Source organism: Neomonachus schauinslandi, chromosome 14 (genome assembly GCF_002201575.2).
Source record: "Neomonachus schauinslandi chromosome 14, ASM220157v2, whole genome shotgun sequence".
Lineage (NCBI taxonomy): Eukaryota > Metazoa > Chordata > Mammalia > Carnivora > Phocidae > Neomonachus > Neomonachus schauinslandi.
Window position 1 is genome coordinate 39,798,477 of NC_058416.1, and position 22,697 is coordinate 39,821,173.

Consider the following 22,697-nt stretch of genomic DNA (forward strand, 5'->3'; position numbering starts at 1 on the left):
TGTAAGAACAGAAAAATAGTTAAATCCAATTATGCAAACTTTCTAAGTGTAGTCGTGTGGGGGGAACGTCGGAAAATATGGGGAGGAACGGAGATGAAACTGGAGATACTCCATAATTATTAAGAATTTGTACAAGGACTAAGTAGAATAAAGACAATGAAAGCTTGATTTATTATTTTTTTTTTTAAAGATTTTATTTATTTATTTGACAGAGAGAGAGACCGCGAGAGAGGGAACACAAGCAGGGGGAGCGGGAGAGGGAGAGGCAGGCTTCCAATGGAGCAGGGAGCCCGATGCGGGGCTCGATCCCAGGACCCTGGGATCATGACCTGAGCCGAAGGCAGACGCCCAACCGACTGAGCCACCCAGGCGCCCCAAGCTTGATTTATTATTGTGGCAGAATCTGTTTAAGCAGTACTGATATTGCTATAATTTCTTAAAATTTTTAAAAATTCTCTTGTTTTTTTTGTGAAAAGAGTATAATCTAACGTATTTTGACTATATTTGCGAATGTTTTATTCATACCCCTCCATATCTCTAAACGTATATGACCTGTTACATCGTATCTGGCTGCATTCTCTACGTTGTCCTCATTGCCCTCCCCTTAACTCCTGAAAACTCTCCCTTCAGGGTCCATCACCAACAAAATCCCTATGTCCTTAAACTCTTCTCTGAAATTACTTTTATCTTGTTAAACCCTAACCTGGGTATGCCCTGAAAACACCACTTCCCTGAAGCCCTCTCAGATGGCCGCTCCATTTTTTGCCCCAAAGTTGAAGAGCTGGGTTCTTCAATGCTCCCTTGACCATTCCACTTCTCCCCTCCCTAGAAACTCTCAGCTTTAATCTCGTGTCCTCAGACTCTCGCCCGCTACCCCATCGTTGCTCCTGATCTAGGATCCCTCCCCCGTTTCTCCATAATTTTCACTCCTGGCTCACTGCCTTTCTTTCCAGCATTCCTTCTCTCTTCATTCTTGGGGATTTCAATGCATAGATATGCGATCCTTCTAATACCCCCTGGCCTCTTAGATTCTCTAGCTTCTCGTCACCTCAACCTTTACCTCCCACGGTTGCCCCCTAGACTGCGTCATCACCAACCACTGCATGCTTCCATTATCTCAAAGTGCATGCCTTCCTCACTGACCACTCCTCTGCTAGGCTCTTGAGCTCCCTCGCTTCAGAAATTCAACTCCATCAGAACCCACTATCCATCGATTCCACTACTTTTCACCCTCATTCCTCCCTCCCAAGCTGTTGGGTCCAGCTCAGGCTCCCCGGACAGACATTATATTCGCTCCCTTGCATATATCCTGGCTCCTCTGCCCTCCTTCATGTCTCATCCTCACTTGGCAGTTTTACAATCCTGGCTGAATCCAGATCTCTGCCCACTTGGTGCCAGCCCCTATGCGTCGCACTTTGGCTGGAGAAAAATGCAGAACTGTACTGTTCGGTTTCACTTTTAATTCATGACCGTGAAACTCAAGTGGGAACTTAGGGCTGTCCAGCAGTCATGATGTGTCATTCACTCTCAGTGGACTTTTTACGGTCTTCTCCTCTTTCCTTCGCCCTCCCACAGCTCATTCCTCAATCATACTCTCAGTGGATGCCTTTCTTCCAACTTTCGCTGGAAATATTGAAGCAATAAGAGGGAGCTCCCACCGGCTCCCACTGAGCTGTCACACAGGAGCTCCTGCTGAGGACCAGCCCCTCCACTCCCCTGTCACCTCTGCCTACCCAGGGACATGCTCCAAAATTCCATCCTCCTAGGCTTGTCCCTCCGTTGGTTATTCCCATCAGCATCCACCATATTAAGGAAACCAGAAACACTCCCTCGATCCTATTCCATGTGCTCCTTCAGCTACCACGCCGTGTCTCTTCTCCCCTTCATAGCCAAACTCCCCAAATGTCACCTGCTGTCCATTTCTCTTATTCCCACTCCTCCCTTCTCAGTCTCTCCTAAATCCAGCTCAGTCAGGCTTGACCCCAACTGTTCCACGGCTCCTGTCGAAGTCCCCACTTAAATACAAGTTGCTAAACCCGACAGTTGTCAGCTCTCATTTCAGAGCTCCTTGAAGTGCTCGAATCACTGGCTTCTAGAATGCACCCCTTCTGGATTTGCCTCTCACTACCACCCCCCCTCCAGCCAGTCCTTCTAAGTCTCCTGGGACTCAAACCTTAGACCTCTTCTCTGTCTACACTGAAGCCCATGCTCCTCATCAGTAAGTGCTGTGGCTTTAAAGATCGTCTGTGTGCTGATGACTCCTAGATTTATTATCTCAGCCCAACTTCTCCCTGAGCTCCACATGTATATGTTCATCTAAGAGCTTTTGGGATATCTTTATTGCATGCCTAGTAGATGTCTCAGACTGAACTGATCCAACCCCCACCCCTCCAAACCTGCTTCCTTCAGCTGCTCAGGCTAAACTCGTAACACTTTCTCACCTTTTCCAAACCCCTGCCATCTCACACCTGGCTGACTGCAGGAGCCTCCTCACTGCTCTCTGCCCCTACACGTTGCACCTTCACAGTGTGTTCTCAAAACAACAACCAGAGTGGTCCTTCTGTAACATTGGTTAGATCACTTCTTCACGCATACCCCCCAGTGGCTCTCAGATAAAGAGCTACAAGTCTTCAAAGCTGTACGTAGTCTGACCACCTGTTATTTCTCAGACTTTATTTCTCTTCCCTCTTACCTTTTACTTACCCCACTCCAGCCAACACTGGTAGCATGCCAAGTGGGCAGCTACCCATCCACCTACAGCTCTTTGCCTAGACTATTGCCTATGATTAGAATTCTGAGAACACACCTCCCTGCACTCTCTGTCCCCCTTGCCCAGCCGTATTAACAATATTTCTATTATATACCCTAGTCATATATTGTATTTATCATTGTCTCCTGCTACAATGTAAGATTCAGGAGGATAGAGATTTTTATCTGGCCTATTTATTGACTTTTCCCCAGCATCTAGGATAACGCCTCCACCTAATAGATGCTAAAAAAAAGTCCTGAGAATATGAATGAAAGTTCTCCTATTTCCTCCTGATGCCCCACAGACACATGCTGAGAGATCTGCCTCATTATAGCTTTTAATTCCTTTTCAAGTTTCTCAAGTGTTAGATTGTAAACAGCATTCAGAAAAATGACTACCAAGAAACACTATGTCTTTGCCTTGAGTACATATGGTCTTTTATTCTAAACTGAAAACAACAACTCCAGAATGGAGCACAAGTGTCATCAATATTGAAAGTATATAAAGAGCAATAGATCCTGGAAATTTTTAGGAATACGTTCAAAGTTCTTTGCAAATCCCCCAAATTGTGGATACCGTGATGGTATATTCTTCTCATGAACTTCATACAGAGCAATAAAAAGGAAAGAAGGAAGCCACATGTGGCTCCAGATGCCACCTGGCTTGTCGCCAGGCTCACTGGTTGGATGGAGGCTCACCCCCTGGCCCAGCGCCGCTCTGCTCATGCTTCACACTTGTGCGGCAGTAACACCACAAATTACCGCGGTTCACGAGCCCTCGGCATCGCCCACATACTGTTGAAACCAAGGATATCAATTCTGTGAGAGCCCAAGGTCCACTGTATTATTTTACCCTACCTGCAAGACTTTTAAACACTAATTTTTTAAAAAATTAGCTCCCCCAGGTCGCTCAGCGTTCGTTTTAGAATATCACGTGTGTGGGTGTTAATTACAACTCAGTGACAAGGTTATTCCTGTGAAACACAAAATGAGCAATCATTTGTAACAGAGTAAATTTTCACTTTGAGACCAAATTACAGATAAGCGTCCATTCGGTTTGATTTTGGTCATCGGGTAACAAACTCTCGATGTGAACAAAAAATGAAAAAGAAAAAATAGCATGTGTTTGTTTTCATCTCTGAGCTGATTTTTCGACATGTATTCTAGTTGAAGGAAACCTTCTGCCATGGTAACTTTTTCCCCCAATGATAATGATCAGAAGCCTTTGACAAAGAAGAGTGGGCGTAAGGAAAGGGGGATGCTGTCGCCACGGTGACAGCCGGCCAGCATAAACGTCTCACATCTCTTCCGTTTATCGTGTATTTTAGGGCAATTCAAGCTGCTGGAACAAGACCGAGATATAAAGGAGCCAGTGCAATATTTCAACAGTGTGGAGGAGGTGGCCAAAGCATTTCCTGAGCGCGTGTACGTCATGGAGGAAATAACATTCAACGTGAAGGTAGCTCTAGAAGAACCAAATATTTATCCTCACTGAAATAATTTAACTTTCAGGTCATTGTGTACACAGTACGTTCCCCTCTGTGCCTCGTAGGAGAGTTCTGTCCTCCTAATGGGTTCGTGTCAGTGGCCAAAACTGGTCTTTTTAAGAACCATATGAGCTGTAGCTGATCTGACTCTCCAATAGGTTACAATGTTAACACTATCTCTTGTTAGAACAACTGTCGAGGCAGATCAAAAGGGTTTTGTTTTTTTTTTTTAATTTGGACTTTATTCTCTAATATGTAACAGTTGTTTGGCCAGCTCCTCTGTGGGATGGATGCTCCTCTTGTGGGAGCAAAAGCAAAAGGCTTATGACACAACTAATACCGCATACTTAAAGAAAAAGAGAGAAACTTTCAGAGTACGCCCAGACACCGGCTTATATTCATTCCATTCTCTGCAGACTATCTCTGTCAGTACACACAGGGAAAATTGATGCGTAGAATGTTGCCCAGTAGGTATTTATCGATCTTCGTTCATCAGAGAAAAGCTGAATAGTGTTTACTGTGCTGTGTTCTGTGTTCGTTTTGTGTTCTTATGGGGACAGTTCTGTCCCCGGCTACATAGTGAGCGAGCTCCTTTGACTAGATCTGCTGTTAACCAGGGAAGCAATGTCACTGAGGTGCAACCTCTTTGCCTGTGAATCCACTGTGTTTTCTTCAGCAACACCCACAGTTATGCTACAACATTCTCGAAAGTGTTCACATTGAAAGCATTAACCTCATTTCAGCAGGAAGTCCAACTAAGTCACATTCTCTAAACATTTCAATATTTGGGGGGCAAGATGCCTGTTTGTTAGCAATTCACTCTATATGAAAAACAGACTGTGGGGTATCTTAGTCCAAGAATGTAACAGTGTCTTTGTGGATGAGTCACTCCACCCACACTCCTCAGGAAAGGGGGAAAATGCCCAAGACAGCCTCTTTACTGGAACAGTGGTCCTGCCCATTTGATCGGCTAAGCCAAGTCATCCTTCCAGTTCTAAAATACAGCTGCTATCGGGGCGCGTGGGAGGCTCAGATGGTTAAGCGTCTGCCTTCGGCTCAGGTCATGGTCCCAGGGTCCTGGGATCGAGCCCCGCATCGGGCTCCCTGCTCCGCGGGGAGCCTGCTTCTCCCTCTCCCACTCCCCCTGCTTGTGATCCCTCTCTCGCTGTGTCTCTCTCTGTCAAATAAATAAAATCTTTAAAAAAAAAAAAAATGCACACTTTGCGGGGCGCCTGGGTGGCTCAGTCATTAAGCGTCTGCCTTCAGCTCAGGTCATGATCCCGGGGTCCTGGGATCGAGTCCCACATTGGGCTCCCTGCTCGGCGGGAAGCCTCCTTCTCCCTCTCCCTCTACTGTTGCCCCTGCTTGTGCTCTCTCGCTCTCTCTGTCAAAAAATTAAAAATGAAAAAAAACTAAATACAGCTTTCTTTGGTTTTATTAGTAAAATGCGTAAATTTTGTGTCCTGTTAAATTCTTTACTAGCTAAATTATGCTGGTATTCAAAAATGTTTATAACTTTTAAGCCCTTCAGTAACTTAGTCTATGAGTCCTCAAGACAACTTAAACTTACCTTGAAGATTTGTGAAAACATGTTCATTTTTAAACATACCAAGATTCTTTGGTCAGAAGTTCATCAAATCCTATTTGATTCTTGTCTTGATAGGATTTAAATCTTTCCTTAAAGCTTCTATTTAAAATTTCCTAAGTGGAAAAAAAAAATTATCTACAAAGAAAGCTCATACTTTTTAAGCTGTTTTCTAAAAACCTTGTATTTGCTGATAAATCATGAGAAATCAAGCATAAAAATTTATGATTTTTTTAAGATTTTTGTCAAGTATTAAAATTTAACAGTCTTTTGTGGCATGTAGTACTTGTAAAAGATTTTTTTAAATGCCTCTAGCACCTGTTTTGTGTGTGTGTGAATTTGTATGAGATCAGCAATGATTGAAAGAATAATACTGAAATCTGGGCGCCTGGGTGGCTCAGTTGGTTAAGCGACTGCCTTCGGCTTAGGTCATGATCCTGGAGTCCCGGGATCGAGTCCCACATCAGGCTCCCTGCTCAGCAGGGAGTCTGCTTCTCCCTCTGACCCTCCTCCCTCTCATGCTCTCTGTTTCTCATTCTCTCTGTCGCAAATAAATAAAATCTTAAAAAAAAAAAAGAATAATACTGAAATCAATACAGTTTGATGGTTTTGTTTGTTTTTTTTTTTACAGAATACCAGGATTGACTTAGTTTACTCAAACATACATAATAGAGATGCCATTTAAAAATTCAGCACAGGAATGTGAATGTATTTAACACTGCTGACCTGTACACTTAAAAATGGTTAAGATGATAAATTTTATGTTATGTATATATTAGCACAATTTTTCTAAAAAAGCCAAAAAAAATTTCAAAGGCACAGACAAATGGGTAAGTGTATGGACTATAAGTTTACAGCATCCATAGAGCTGACTGGACTTGGGTTGAGTTCCTGTGCTATGCATACATAAATATTTAATACCTCTCGTCTATTACTTACAAAGTTTTAAGATGCTATCACATCCATCCGGCATTAATCATTAGGACATCGTTCAATTATATTCAAAGAAGAATTGATCAAGGAACCTCAGGAAATTTGCACAAAGAAAAACACAAATGTCTGTGTGCCTAGTGAATAAATACCCAAGTAAATAAATAAACCAAGGAGGTTTATGGAAAAGATGTCTGGGTACTACCTGGACCACCCTCCACCCCCAAAACACAATGTTGGAAGTCGTGGTCTGTAAGAATTGATCATAATGTGCATGTGTGCAGTGCTTAATGGGAGAGCTAAGTGGTATGCTTGGTTACTACTTTGCCTGGAGAGGAAGAAAAAAAATTAAAAATAGTACAACTGGGGCGCCTGACTGGCTCAGTTGGTGGAGCATGCCACAGTTCAAGGCCCATGTTGGTCATAGGGCTTACTTAAAAAAACACAACAGTACCACATTCTCACAAATACAGCTATTATAAATAGTATTAAATAGATAGTGTTAATTATTATATAAATATAGATATTATCCAGAAAGCAATTTTTTAAGTGATAACAGAATTCAGACCTCCTTGCAAAACTTCACCCTCTACTCCATTTCAAATATAGCATAAATTAGACCAAGAGGATAAACAACAGAAGAAATGACTTGCAGTTAAGAATTGGCAGCTAACAGACATCTTGGGAGTCAAAAGGCACAATTATTAATTGAAATAAAGAAAAAAATATATATATATATTAGAGAGAGAGTCATATATACTTATAATAACAAATAGAAATGAAGCATAGTAACGCTGTGGAGTAGAACAGAGGTGTTGAAAGATTGGGAACTCTATAGTGGTTGTTACTTTCAAGACTGTAGCAGAATTTTATCTAAAATTTAATGGATAGGATTAGTACTGTTCACAAATTTATTTAAAATTAAGCCATTCCTGGGGCACCTGGCTGGCTCAGTTGGTGGAGTGTGCGACTCTTGATCCTGGGGTCATGAGTTCGAACCCCACGTTGGGTGAAGAGATTACTTTTAAAAAAATTAAAAATAAGCCATTCCTTTTATCTTGAAGTTAAATGTCTTGAAGATGCCTTGATATGCCTGATTGCCCCATCATTGATTAACTTGCATTAAGTGAATTAATATATGTTAAATGTTTAATTTTTTTTTAAAGATTTTATTTATTTATTTGAGAGAGAGAGAGAGAATGAGAGAGAGCACATGAGAGGGGGGAGGGTCAGAGGGAGAAGCAGACCCCCTGCCGAGCAGGGAGCCCGATGCGGGACTCGATCCAGGGACTCCAGGATCATGACCCGAGCCGAAGGCAGTCGCTTAACCAACTGAGCCACCCAGGCGCCCTTAAATGTTTAATTCTTTAACCAGCAAATATATTTTAAAGCACCTCCTGTATGTCTAGCCAATGGGAACAAATAGTGAATATGCAAACCCTGGAGGTTATCATCAATTGAAGTGGCAGACAATAAATATACAAGTACAAATACTACCTCCAAATAAAGAGATCAAGGAGACAATTGGGTGTACAAGTTTGGAGCTTGGGGCAAGGAATGGACTTATATGTTTGGGGCTCATCAGCTCCTAGATGGCATTTGAAGCTGTAGAGCTAGTTGAGTTCACACCTACATCTGTGGTTCTCAATCAGGGTGATTTTTTTTTTCCCTCCCAGGGACATTTGATAATGTCAGGATACAATTTGGATTGCTACAGCTTGGGGAAGGGTGAGTGCTACTGGCTTCTAGTGGATAGAGGACAAGGATGCTGCTAAAAATCCTAGAGTGCACAGGAGAGCCCCACATCAAAGCATAATCTGGCCCAAAATGTCAGTAGTGCCAAAGCTGAAAAAACTCTGACCTAGACACTAGATAAAGAAGAGAAGAGACCAAGGAATAAACCCTGGAACACCCCAGCATTGGGGTCCAAGAGAGATTGCAGGGAGTAACAATGAGATAGAAAGATGGTGGAGCATGTGGCTAGACGTTCGAAGAAGCCAAATGGCTTTAAAAAGTGTTTCAAAGAGGAATGGACAACAGTGTCAAGCACTACTTACTGAATGAATTAGAGGAGGACTGGGAACCAACCGTTAAATTCAGCAGAATGGAAGTCTTGTTAGCCTTGACAGGAAGAAAATAGTAATCAGCTCAGAGACCCAGAAAGTAAGTTTACCAGGGAAGTACAGTAGGATGGTCCCAGAGTTTTGTCAAAGTATATGCATTTCAAGTGAGATTACTCAGCACCAACTTTTTTTCTTTGGCTTCCTGGATGCAGATACAGAAGAAACAGAGCATTAGGTTTAATCAGAGTTGGGGCTCTACTGGATGAGTATAACAGAAATTAGCAAAGATGTAGATGAAGTGTGCCCTAGAGTGACAGGTAGTGATGAGCCATAGACTCCTCACTGGTTAAAGAAGTATGAATACAAGAAGTGTAACCCCAGTGAAAACTAGAGATCCTAACGGGGTTAAGGAACTTCTGAAGTGGTTAAGAAACTGATGTGCAAAATTGGTAGAGTATAAAATGCTTGAAATTGGACTTTACGGAATAATACAGGAAATGGCAGGAGTAGCTATTTTTTCAAATCTAAGTATGTCCGGGGCGCCTGGCTGGCTCAGTCCGGGGAACGCGCGACTCTTGATCTCGGGGTTGTGAGTTTGAGCCCCATGTTGGGTGTGGAGATTACTTAAATAAATAAACCTAAAAAAAAATAGACAAAAACAAGTCTAAGTATGTCCATTTGAGTGGGCAACTAAGGTGGTAGGAACAGAAAATGGAAGACGAGATGATCAAGGAAATGAAAGAATATGTGGACCGGTAGCCTCTTGCTCATCATTTGTGTTCATTGGCTCCAATCCCTCCAATCCCTCCTAAGCATTCGATATTTCAAAACAGCAAAAAAAACCAAACCAAAACAAAACAAAACAGCAGTCACTAGCCTCTTTCATTGTCTCCTTTATCCATCTAGTTCCCATGGTGAGAGTTCTGTTTTTGTTTACCTGCTTTACTGCATTTTTTTAAAAGATTTATTTATTTTTTTGAGAGAGAGAGCACAGGAGCAGGGTGAGGGGAAGGGTAGAGGGAGAAAGAGAGAGAATCTCAAGCGGGAGCCCGACATGGGGCTTGATCCTACGACCCTGAGATCACGACCTGAGCCGAAATCAAAAGTGGGACACTCAACCAACTGAGCCACCCAAACACCCCTACGTATTTGTTTTTAACTGTAATGGAGATTTTCTTTCTTAATTGTTTGTTTTAATTTTTCATCAGCCATCTCTATCGTCGTGTTTACTTCCAGAGTCAGCAGATGTCCTATGTCAGTTGGGTACCCCAACTAAAGACTCATTCCTCTACCTTTTAATAAGAAAAATCGCCGCATGAATAATTTTCAGGCATGCACCTTTCCTAAAACAAGCTCCCGTGATCTAAAGAGCATATTGGACTGTGTAGTGTAGTTCAGGCTCTGGATTCGGAGTTAAGTTCACACACCGAGTTCAGGCATTGGACTGTGACCACAGAAAGGTCACATGACCCCCTCGGTCTAGGTGTCATCCTAGGTGTCATCACCTGAAAAACAGGGATGATTCTATCCTCCTCAGAGACTTTTCATGTGAATTAAATGAAGTAATGCACTAAAGTGCTCTGCAAGTGTCTAGTATAGGAGTTGGCAAACTATAGCCTTGGGTAAGGCACCTTTTTGCAAATAAAGTTTTATTGGGACACAGCCACCCCGTGCATACAGGTGTTCAATGTCTATGGCTGCTCCCACATTACAATAGTAGAATTGAGTAGTTACAGCAGAGATCATATGGCACACAAGCCTAAAATTATTACTGTCTGGCCCTGTAAGAAAAAGTTTGCCAACCCCTGATTCAGAACATAAAATCATACTAAATTAAGTTTCACATTAGAAAAAAAAAAAAAATTCCCACCACAGATTATTTCACTTACTCTTTATTTAGTACTTTGTACCCTGTACTTGATATTAAAAACTCAGTACATAGTAACTGTTGTTGTTGTTTCAAAATACCCCTTCACCTCAAATACTTTTTTGGAAACTTATTATACTGGTACCCAGTGAATTATTTCAAATGTCTTCCAGCCTTTGGACTAAGCCCAATAATGATGAGAAATTTTCCCACACATCTACTTTCTGCCATCAAAATAATGACTAACAAATTACGTCTTAATTTCACTTCCGTCTTTACTGAGACATAAGCAGAGGGAAGAAAAGATGGCCTTCAGTTTGGCACTGGGTAACTTGCCATCCTCGGTAAGTGCGTAAGAGGTGTTCTGACTTCATGGCTCTCACCCAAAAGCTTTCTACATTAAAATTACTGCTCTCAAGTCAGAGGGAGTCCAGATACCCTAATCTGGATGCTATAATGTTGCTATTTTCATTCCAGCTAGTGAGGTCCAAGGTTTCAGCTGTTCCAGCATAGATTTTCCCCACAGGCAAAATAACAAGTTTGCATTGTCTCAACTGGGGGAAATGCCTCACTGGGGAATAGTGAGATTTCAGGCAGACCTGGAGCATAGTCACCACTTCTGCCTACACAGACCTCTTAAGAACCATTACCATGTGGTCTGGGGCAAGAGGGGAGCCGACATTCCTGTCACCTGCATATCAGCTCGTGATTACTGGGTTTGGCACCTGTTTCTGGCAGGGGTGGCAGTGTCTAGTGGCCAAGCTATCCTAATGGGAGAAGGATTGCAGTGTTGTCTTTTTTTAATAGGAAAAAAAAAATCCTGTAAGATTCAGAGAACTTAAATGATAGCTGAGCTTCTCCATACGAGAAACATGACCAAGAGTAAAATAAAATATTATAAATAATCCAGCACGACTAAGGAAGTTTACGGACAAGAGTTTTTATAATCATCACATTTTAGATCTGGAAAGGCCCTTAGACACCACTGAGTCCTACTCCTCCTTTTGACAAATAGGAAAACTAAGAAACAGATGTTAGCTGACTTCATTGATTCACACAAAGCCACAAAACTACTTAGGAGCAAAGCTAGGTTTCCCGATTCAATCCGGTCATCTTTGTGCTCCCCTGAATGCTATTTGTGGATTTGAGATAAGGCTCATGATTGTGATCAGAATATCCTCTCCAATGACACAGTAGCTTGCACAGTTAATTCATTTTCGTATTTAAAAATCTAAATAAATGTGTCCTATAATTATTACCCAGCCAAATCCTCTGTCTTTTGTACTTTGGAAACAGCTATGGTCTCACACACAGGACTTGGCAGCTTTTATGAATATCCTACATGTAGATTTTTAGATCTTTCCTGATGCCAGTATTTAAAAAAGAAAATCCTACAAGTTAACTTGCTATCAACATCAGTGCAGCATGTGTCAAACGAACCCTTTTGAAAATAACAAAAATACCTCTGTAAAGTATTAACCCAGAATTTTTTAAGTATTACCCAGTATTATCATAGAAACCAGACTACAGGGCGCCTGGGTGGCTCAGTTGGTTAAGCGACTGCCTTCGGCTCAGGTCATAATCCTGGAGTCCCAGGATCGAGTCCCGCATCGGGCTCCCTGCTCGGCAGGGAGTCTGCTTCTCCCTCTGACCCTCCCCCCTCTCATGCTCTCTCTCTATCTCATTCTCTCTCAAATAAATAAATAAAATCTTTAAAAAAAAAAAAAAAGAAAAAGAAACCAGCCTACATACAGTTGGGCTTTTGATTGTTGCTTGAAGCGGTGTTAAAGATGGCAACAATGCACCACAGAATAAATGAGCAAGAGTTCTAAAGTTTAAGAGTGAGTGGTTCGTGCAACTTGATGCTAAACTTTGGATTTTTTCCAAGGCTTCCAAGTTACTGAGAATCAGCTGTTCCCCCCCCACCCAAGTCACAAATTTGAGACAATTCATGTGCCTTTTATCTTAACATATTAGTTACCCTTTTTAAAGTTGCCTTCTGAAAAAGGTGAAGAAATAAAGCTCTTCCTCTTCTGCCAACTAGTTAGACTGTATCTTTTTTTTTTTTTTTTAAAGATTTTATTTATTTGACAGAGAGAGAGATAGCGAGAGCAGGAACACAAGCAAGGGGAGTGAGAGAGGGAGAAGCAGGCCTCCTGCCAAGCAGGGAGCCCGATGTGGGACTCGATCCCAGGACCCTGGGATCATGACCTGAGCCGAAGGCAGACACTTAACGACTGAGCCACCCAGGCGCCCTAGTTAGACTGTATCTTATTTCCATGTAAAAGTAGTTAACAAATTAAACATATGTCCTGTTAACTTTCTTTACTCCTTTTGACAGAACAGCTACACACAAGGCCTTGAGAATGTATTAATGGAGAGGTTTGGGGCGGCTTGTGATTCTACTCTTGTCATAATTATTTTATTCTCTGATATCTTTCTGATCATTCTGTCTTTTAGGCAAAAATAGCTTGCTATGTTGACTCTGTTCTGCGTCTGTTGGCCATTCTGTGGCCATCCTGTAAAGTAATACAAAACAGAGGTGCTGAAACATTAGTGTTCTTTGGGGAAATTGTGTGTGTGTGTTGTTTTAAGAGTGTAGTTCAGGCATAAGCACCATTCCTAGTTTAAAATACCATTCCTAGGGTCTGTCATGACAGCTCAGAAAAAGCATCTCCTCCGCATGTTGTAAGATTATAATAATCAGAGGGCTGGGTTTTTCTTACGAGGTTTCAAAATGAATAGGGATCATTTGCTCTGACATTTTCTACCTCCTCTCTGGCACCTTTAGAGTACGAGTAATTTTAGTTAGCCAGCTTTTGGGGGAGCTGTGAATTTTATCAAAAGTTCTGTCCAAAGAACTATAATTTCATTTCAGTGTCCTGAAATTATAATACTTTTCTGCCGTCTTAACGAGAAGTACTTGAACAAAAGTTAAACTTCTCTCCATCTCCTGAGATGTGTATGACTTTTGTCTTTATGTGGAGAGACCTCACACACTGAGAATTGGGTGTTTTATGGTCTCATTCAAATTGTTGCCTCTTATATTAGAATACCTGCCTTAATTAACCATCCCTGTTTCCAGTTTTAATTTCCACTTCTGTTATGCTGTGGGCTGGTAACCAGATTGGATGGAATTTTGATTGTATGGGAGTAAGTGTGCTGAGTTATGGCCCTTAAAGGCTTTTCTATAAGCCCTAACATCAACATCACATCATTTTGCCTGCCCAGAGGCCTTTAGCTCACTGCCTTGTTCTTGGCTGTATTCCAGAGAGATCAGAAATTATCGATTACTGTGCAACCTGAATTTTGTCAGATGTAAGAACAAATTTTTAAAATGAAGATTAAATGGATTTGGAGGTAGCCAATTTTTATTTTTACTTTCCAGTTGTTTAAAATGGCATGTTTTCTTTACCATGAGTCAGATGTCATTTATTTTCAGGATTCATTCAGAATGATAAATTGGATACAATTGTGAGATTAATTATTTCAGTGTTTGAAGATAGCCTAGTGGGTTTTGGTTTTGGTGGGGGTTTGTTTGTTTGTTTGTTTGGGTTTTGTTTTGTTTTGTTTTTGTTTTGTCATCTGACATCAGACCTTGTCTGAAAAGCTACCAGTTGGCAAGCCCTCTCTTGTACCATCACTAATTAAATCACTGCCATTGTACTTGTCATCTTTGCCCTATTTCCTGTTGAAAAAAAGAGAGAGAGAGATACTCAGGATTGACAATTAACTCTTCATGCCCCTTTGTCCCTCATTTTCTTCCATTTTCCCAAAGGAAAGAGTTACAAAAATTGAAGCGTTGGGGAAATGATCTAATATTAATCAAATATTAGCTATTTAATCTAGCAGTCAGATCAATCCTGATTTTTTTTCAAGAGTTGCAGTTTTAACCTCTGTTACATGTTTGATCTTTAGAACAACTGTTCTTAGAAAACAGATTATCTGTTGCCAGAACCATCTGTGGGTGTGGGTGTGTGTTAAATTTTATATCAGTGTTTTAAAATGTTCCTTGACCATGGGATATTAATTCTGAATGGTATTATGAACAGTAAAACCCTGATAGTTTCCTGGATTAGACCTATTAGAGTTGTTTAGATAACACACTTTGAATTACTTCCTCTCAGGAAACATTGAAACTGGAAATGTTAACCAGGCAGGCATACCGAAGCACTTAGAACGCATTGTTTCTTTTGCTGTTAAAAAAATAAAAAAGGAAAGAAATTATGCAAATAAATCACATCTGTGGAAACCAGAGGAGACTGTTTGGCTCAATTGCCAAAGGAAGAGCATTTATTTATGAGTTTCTTCATCTGTCACTGACAGTGACCACAAGATCGGTTGGGATGTTAGTCTCATAATTTATGCAGAGCTAATTGCTAGCATTAATGATGACATCAGGTTTGGGAGCATGGAATTACAGATTGTCCCCCCATATGTTATGCATTTTTATGTATGGGAGGAGGAGTAACTTCCTTTAGAAGTATACACATACACAAAAACGTAGACAAAACTGTTGAATGTGCCCAGAGAGTGACATTTAGTAAGGATAATTTTGATCTGTTTAATCTGCACACACAGTGGCTGATTGGTATCTCCTGAGCAGCATAGACACTCTCAGCTCGTCTGGTGTGTGGTACTCACTAGACCATATGATTGCTTCATTCTACAAGGTATATGTTTATAAAGGTAAATTAGGAAAAATATATTAAGTATTGATTTAAAGAGCTAGGAAGAAACATACACTTTGTTATGCTTCACATTTGAGAAGCACTGTTGGCTCCTTGTGTGTTAACTGGAAATAGTTTGTTGTATGAGTGAGTGTGTGTGTGTGTGTTTCTGAAGTCTCCTGAGAACCCTTTCTCTCAACATCTCTGTCTCCATCCTGATCCAAATGGATGAACTGCCAAGTTTTTTACAAAGTTTCACCAGAAAGGAAGTACAGCAGTGCATCTGAGTGTTTTGGAGGCTGGTCTATCTTAAAACGGTATATTTTTTTTTGAATCATTTCAGTATGTTTACTTCCTTTGGGATATAACTGTAAGGATATTTCAAGCCCTCTTCTGACAATTAAGTTTTATTCTGGGATAACACATTGAATAAAAACTTGAGCAATTCTTCAGTACAGAAGAAAGGATAATGCTTAAAGTAGTGGTTTGGGCTTGAAAACAGTAGTGGGTAGGAATAGAAACCTACATGAAAATACAGAGATGTGAGAGGCATTGTGAAACAGAATTATTAAGAATTTAAATGTTGGGGACCTGAGGGGCTTAGTTGTATCTTACTCTTGATCTCAGCTCAGGTCTTGATTTCAGGGTTGTGAATTTAAGCCCGGCATGGAGCCTACTTAAAAAAAAAAAAAAAAAAAAAAAGGATTTAAATGTTTTGGGGGCGCCTGGCTGGCTCAGTTGGTAGAGCGTATGACTCTTGATCTGAGGGTCATGAGTTCAAGCCCTACGTTGGACGTAGAGCTTACTTAAAAAAAAAAAGAAGAATTTAAATGTTTTTATTCACAGAAGTAATAATAACAGAAATGGCCTCCATTTATTGAGAGCTTACCACTGTGGGAAGTTGTTTAACTACATTAATTATGCTTGTGAAGTACACAGTGGTGTTCTCATTTTATAGATGAGGACACTGAGGCTCAAAAAAGTAAAATACTTTTTCTGAGGTCACCTAACAGTGAAAGCAGATTCAAACTTAGCTTGTAAGTTAGCTATAGTATTGGCCCAATTAACTTCCAAAGGCCATAGTTCTTTTCATTCATCTATACCTGGGTTCAGCAAACTTTCTATAAAGGGACAAAGAATAAATATGTTAGTTTGTGGGCCATATAGTTACTGTTGCAGCTACTCAACACTGCCACTGTAGAGTGAAAGCACTCATAACTTATGCATAAATGAATGGACAACAGCAGTGTCCTAATAAAACTTTATTTACAAAGTCAGATGTTGGGTCAGATTTGAACTATGCACAGTAGTTTGCTGATCTCTGATCTGTATTGCTGTAAACATAGCTAGATGCTAGCTAAAAATAAAAGCCTTAGGGATAAACTAAAATTAGAATTAATAGCAAATGAGCCTTTTTAAGGATTCTGGTGACCAAAGTCAACGAAATAATGTAACTGAAACGTTACAGGTCCTGTAGGAAAAGAAATTCAGCCCTCATATGGGCCAAGTACTGTAATTTATAAATGATTTATTAGCTTAAAAAAAAACCCCTAATCTATATTCTTTAAAACTGTCAAGGTCATAAAAATAAGGAAAGACCAAGAAACTCACAGAATCAAGGACTGGATGTGGTGGGGTATCCTGGTTTGATCCTGGAACAGAAAAAGGACATTAATGGAAAAAAAAAAAATGAAATCCAAATAAAGCTTTGTGGTTAAGTTAGTCGTCTTGTATTAGTGTTAATTTCTTAGTTTTGATAATGTGCCGTGGTTGTGTAGAATGTTAACAGGAGAAGTTAGACAAAGGTATACAGCTTTGCAACTTTTCTGCAAATGTGGAATTACTGCAAATAAAAAGTTAAATGGTGTTTATTTATTGTTTATTTATTTACTTAGATTCCTAAACTTAACTCTAATATAGAAGCCCAAGTGAATACTGAGTCTGAAAGTAAATACAATTAAGTTGTGGTCTTGTTAAAAATAATATTAATAACACTTAATCTGAATCAATCTAAAATGGAATTTAAACCTTAGGGGCCTGAACTGCCATTAAAATAATATTGTGCTGCTATTTATGTACTGAAAACGTCTGCTACAGGGAAATGCACTTCACTGTAGAGACAACAGAGATGTTTGTTTTTCATAGCACTAATGTGGATTGACAAATTGCTTGTTCCAAAGTTTAAAATTATATAGAGATGACCTAGAATAGTGTGTGAGAAATTATTTACAAAGATTGCCACTGCCAAGTCTTCTAAACACATACTGATGATTACTGCTCAGTAAACAACATGAACATTGCCAATCACTTTACCCAGATGCTTTTTCATTAACATAAAAGGAAAAAATCTATCTTAGCCTTAATATAAGCCTGGTACTAAAGCCTGGTAAAGGTAACATAACGGAACTATAGACTAATTTCAGCTGTGACTAAGATACATAAGTCATAGATCAAATAGTATCAAAGAGAATCATGCAGTACACTTTTAAGTGCACCATGATCATACACAGATTATTTCAGGCATGTAGGGTTGTTTTAATATTTGGGCATCTACTATTATAATATAAAACCAGGACCTCAAGGTTAAAAATAAACATATGACTGTTTTATTGGATGCGGAAATGGCATTTGATTAAAAACATTTTTTAGGGCGTCTGGGTGGTTCACCTCGTTGAGCGTCCGACTCTTGGTTTCAGCTCAGGTCATGATCTCAGGGTCGTGGGATCGAGCCACGAGCTGGGCTCTATGCTCAGCCATGGGGCCCGCTTGAGATTCTCTCCCCCTTTCTCTCCCTCTCTCTCTGCTCCTCCCCCTGCTCACATGCTCTCTCTCTCTCTAAAATAAATAAATGAAATCTTAAAAAAAATTTTTTTAAATTTCTTCATAGAAACTTTTAGAAAGCTAGAATTGGACAGACATGTTACTAATATGATAAAAAAAAAATCCATCTCAAACCGATGAATTTCTCATATGATCAGTTTATAATCAAATAATTCACATTAAAATATGGAACAACATTCTCACCACCACGCTGTTGTCCGGGAAAAGGGATGAAAACTAAAAAGATGAAGATGAATTTTGCATTGGTTACATAAGATTTAATCACTTAAGAATCCCAGTGAAGTTACTGGTCATAGAGAATAGCAACAAACCATATGTGCCCTCAGCAAACGAACAGCAATGTTCAGAGATTGATAACGAAGGCAAACTTAATTACTAATAAGGGAGGGGCACCTGGGTGGCTCAGTCGTTAAGCGTCTGCCTTCGGCTCAGGTCACGATCCCAGGGTCCTGGGATCGAGCCCCGCATCGGGCTCCCTGCTCGGCGGGAAGCCTGCTTCTCCCTCTCCCACTCCCCCTGCTTGTGTTCCCTCTCTCGCTGTGTCTCTCTCTGTCAAATAAATAAAAATCTTAAAAAAAAAGATTTAAAAAAAATTACTAATAAGGGAAATAAAACATCTCAATAAATGATGATAATTACCATGTGCCTATTTAGAAATATTTCTATGATGTCACTCCTTGCCAGAAGAGCAGGTAAAAGCACTTTCAATAAAATTATCAATTCAAACCGTAGACAATGATTGTGAAGTTCATCTGGAAAAATAGGCAAAAAAATCTAAGATTTTCCTGTTGTCATGTTTTATTTTTTTATTTTGAAATACTTGCAGTCTTAAAAAATTATTGCAAGAATAATAGAAGATCTCCCTCGACACTGTACCAGATTCACCAACTTTTAACATTTCGCCACATTTGTTTTCTCATCCTCCACCCCCGACATACACATTGGTATGCAGACACACAACTTACATTTTTCTGAATAATATCAGAGTGAATTACATGCATTATGCCCTCTACACCTTAATGGATCAGTGTATATTTCCTAAGAATACGGTTGTTTTCTTGTGCAAAAACGGTACCTTCAGGAGAGTTAGCAGTGATGTGACACTCTTTATAGTCCACCAGAGTGTATTTGATAGCATTTATTCCCTTCGGTTCAGAATCCATTCCAGGCGTGCACATTGCATTGATGTTGCATTTTGTCTTTCATTCACTTTAATCTGGAGCAGTTCTTCAACCTTTCTTATCTTTCATCGCATGGACGTTTTTCACAAATACGTACCAGGTATTTTATACAGTATTTCTCAGTTTGGGTTTGTCTGATATTTCTTGATAATTCGGTCCTAGTAATGCATTTTTAGGTGGAATGTTCTGTAACTGACGTCCTGACCTTCCCGGAGAATCACATCCAGAGGCACACACATGGGGATGCCTCTCTGGTTATATTAAATATGATCACCTGGTCAAGGTGTTGTCCAGTTTCTCCACTCTGTAGTTACTTTTCCTCCCTTCGCAATCGAGAGAAGACACTTTAAGACCAGGCACATAGCCTACTCCTCAACCAAACTTGTCCTATAAATGAGCATCCGTTGATGTTTCTTGTATGTACCAATCTTGGATCCCACCACTCCTGCACATTTATCGGTTTTTTCCCCATTCACTTCTTCCACTCATTCATATTTTTGTTAACAGTATGGACTTCGACATTCCTACTTTGCTCAGTAGATTATCATTCATTGCAGTCTTTGTGCATTGTGATGCTCAAATCGTCCCAGATTTGGCCTGTGGAGGCAGTTCAGGCTGGCTTCAGTGTCCTTTTGACACGTTACTGTCATCTTAAGAGCACTTCTTTCCCGCACAACACAGTATTTCAGGCTCATCTTGGACCTTTCCTGCCCTAGCCCTGGAATCAGGCATTTCTCCACGGAGCCATGATTCCTTTTAGTGGAGAATGGTTTGGGGCGCTAGGTATATTCGGTGATAGTGGGAGTCCTTGCTTCTAGTCCCTTAGAAAGAACAAAGCTAAGAAATAGATGTGTGTTCATGTATACCCAATGGAGTTCCTCTTACCTTTCCTAATTCCATGTTTCTGTCTTCCATCCACAGTGAAAACTGATTCTCAAAAGAACACATTTACTCATTTTTTATTTCTACAATATACATAAGAAGTTGTTTCAGAATCCCTGTACCCACTCTCATAGGCAAAACAAATCTACCAAAAAGAACACAATATTTGTTGGTCTTTTTTCCCTACTGGCAATTTGTAGTCAAAGCATTTTAAAGTTATTTGGATGATTTCTCTGTCTCTGTCCCCTGTGTGGTTAGTTTATTTACTGGCAATAAGATTGGACTCATCTGTTTCCATTTGCATTTAGCTTTCAGTTTCTTTTAACTTTTTGTTGACCTAATTTTATCTTTTGAAGATGTTAGAACATTGGCTTACCTCCTAAACATCAAAACTCTATAGCTAGGTACACTCACAGAGCTATCACTCCCTTCCACCAGCTTCCTCCCTCCCTCAAGTACCAATTTCATTGTTTTCTGGTTTATTTTTCTTGTATTCCTTTTTTTTTTTTTTACAAAAATAAGCAGAAAAATATATACTGATTTTTCCAAAGGTGTAGTATACCATATAAGCTTTTATGCACTTTGGTTTTGGGGGGTTTTTTTGTTTGTTTTTTTACTTAATATATCCCGAAAGTCGTTTTCCTATTAATTCATTGAACTCATCATTCTTGTTCTTTTTTGTGTAATACGTTTTGTGTTTGTATCATAGTTTATTCAATCAATCTCCTGTGTTTGGGCATTTAGTTTGATTCTAAGATTTTGCAAATACAAATAATGCTACAATGAATAACCTGGCGCATTTGTATTTTCACACTGTTGGAGGAATGTCTTCGGACAATTTCCTAGAAGTAGGTTTGGTGAATGGAGGGATAAACGCGTGCATAGTTTGGTTAGGTATTGCCAAATTCCCTGCAATAGGACTTGTATCATTTTGCATTTCTACCAGCTATGAACAAGAGTGCCTGTTTCCCCAGAGCCTCACCCACTGAGTATGATGTCAGGCTTTTGAATATTTATCAGTGTTCTAGATAAAGAAGTGGTATCTAAGTATAATTTTCATTTAATTATAATTATAATATAATTATAAAAGAAGTTGAACGTCTTTTCATAGATTGGAAGTCTGTTGTGTGCCCTTTTTTAGTGAATTGATTTTTCATGACTTTAACCTGTTTTTGTGGAGGAGTTTTGGTCATTTTTTAAAAGTTGCTTATGTGTTAGGGAGGTTCACTCATGTGGAGATACTGCAGATATTTTCTCTCAGACCGTTACTTGATTTTTTGACTTTGCTTCTCTTGTTTCTTGCCATCCAAAAACTTTTTGAATTGGAATAACCACAAATGAGGGTTTTGTTTTCAGATCTGAACATGTAAGATAAAGATGTAGGAATTGAAGCAGTATAGTTAAAATGAGAAAATAGAAAGGTCATTTGGATAAATGGTCTCACAGTAGATGCAAATATAAGTATACAAATGTGTATGTGTTTTATAATTTTAGTACATGATCAAAGTAGCATTTCAAATCAGTGATGAAAAGAGATAGTTATTTAAGAAGTATACCGGACAGTCAGTTAACTGTTTAAGAAACTAAAGTTGGGGGTGCCTAGGTGGCACGATAGGTTAAGCATCCTCCTCTTGCTTCCCCCTCAGGTTGTGATCTCAGGGTCGTGAGATCAAGCCCTGTGTTGGGCTCCGCACTCAGCGCAGAGTCTGCTTAAGACTCTGTCTCTCTCTTTCCCTCCGCACCTCAAGTAAATAAATAAATCTTCAAGAAAAAACTAAAGTTAGACCTCTACCTTTAATAGTCCATCAAAGAAATTTTAATTAAATCAGTTAAATAGTTAATAAATGAAACCATCAAAATCCTAGAAGAAAATATTGGCTAATCATCTCAGTTTTTCTCAACCTCAGCACTACTGAAGTCTGGACTAGATAATTCTTTGCTGTGAGGGGCTGTTCTGTTCATTGTACCATGTTTAGCAACATACCTAGCCTCTCCCTGCTAGATATAAGTAGCACCTTCCCAGCCATGACAACCAGTAAATGTCTCCAGACATGGTCAAATGTCCCCAGGGGCTGGGGAGTGGGGGCAAAATCACCCCTAACTCAGAACCACTGATAATATCATCTCAACTAGTAGAAGCATACCACCCAAGGATGAAATTACAAAGAAAAATTTTTGAAAATGTTTGCCACATAGGAAGAAAAAACTTTAGCACTTAAAGAAGTTATAAAGTTGAAATTCACCCAACAAATTGGAAAATATATAGCATAAATGACATTCACATGACATAAAAAGTAATCGATAAGATGACCATCCCAATAGAAAAATGGGTGAAGGGCACAGACATTCACAAAGGAGGAGATCTAAATGGCCAGATAAATGAATACCAAAATATATTCAACTATCCTAATAAATAAATCAAATCAAAATAAAACATGAATAA

The 22,697-nt window shown here is 39.7% G+C and overlaps 1 protein-coding gene across 2 annotated transcripts in view; it reads left to right on the forward strand.

The window, feature by feature from the left end:
* Positions 1 to 22,697, forward strand: part of GAREM1 (GRB2 associated regulator of MAPK1 subtype 1) — a 195,755-nt gene that overhangs the window by 150,011 nt on the left and 23,047 nt on the right. For both annotated transcript variants that reach the window (XM_021686087.1, XM_021686088.1), the window contains exon 3: positions 4,077 to 4,207. In XM_021686087.1, the coding sequence (XP_021541762.1) occupies positions 4,077 to 4,207 (131 nt within the window). The remainder of the gene's footprint in view (positions 1 to 4,076; positions 4,208 to 22,697) is intronic.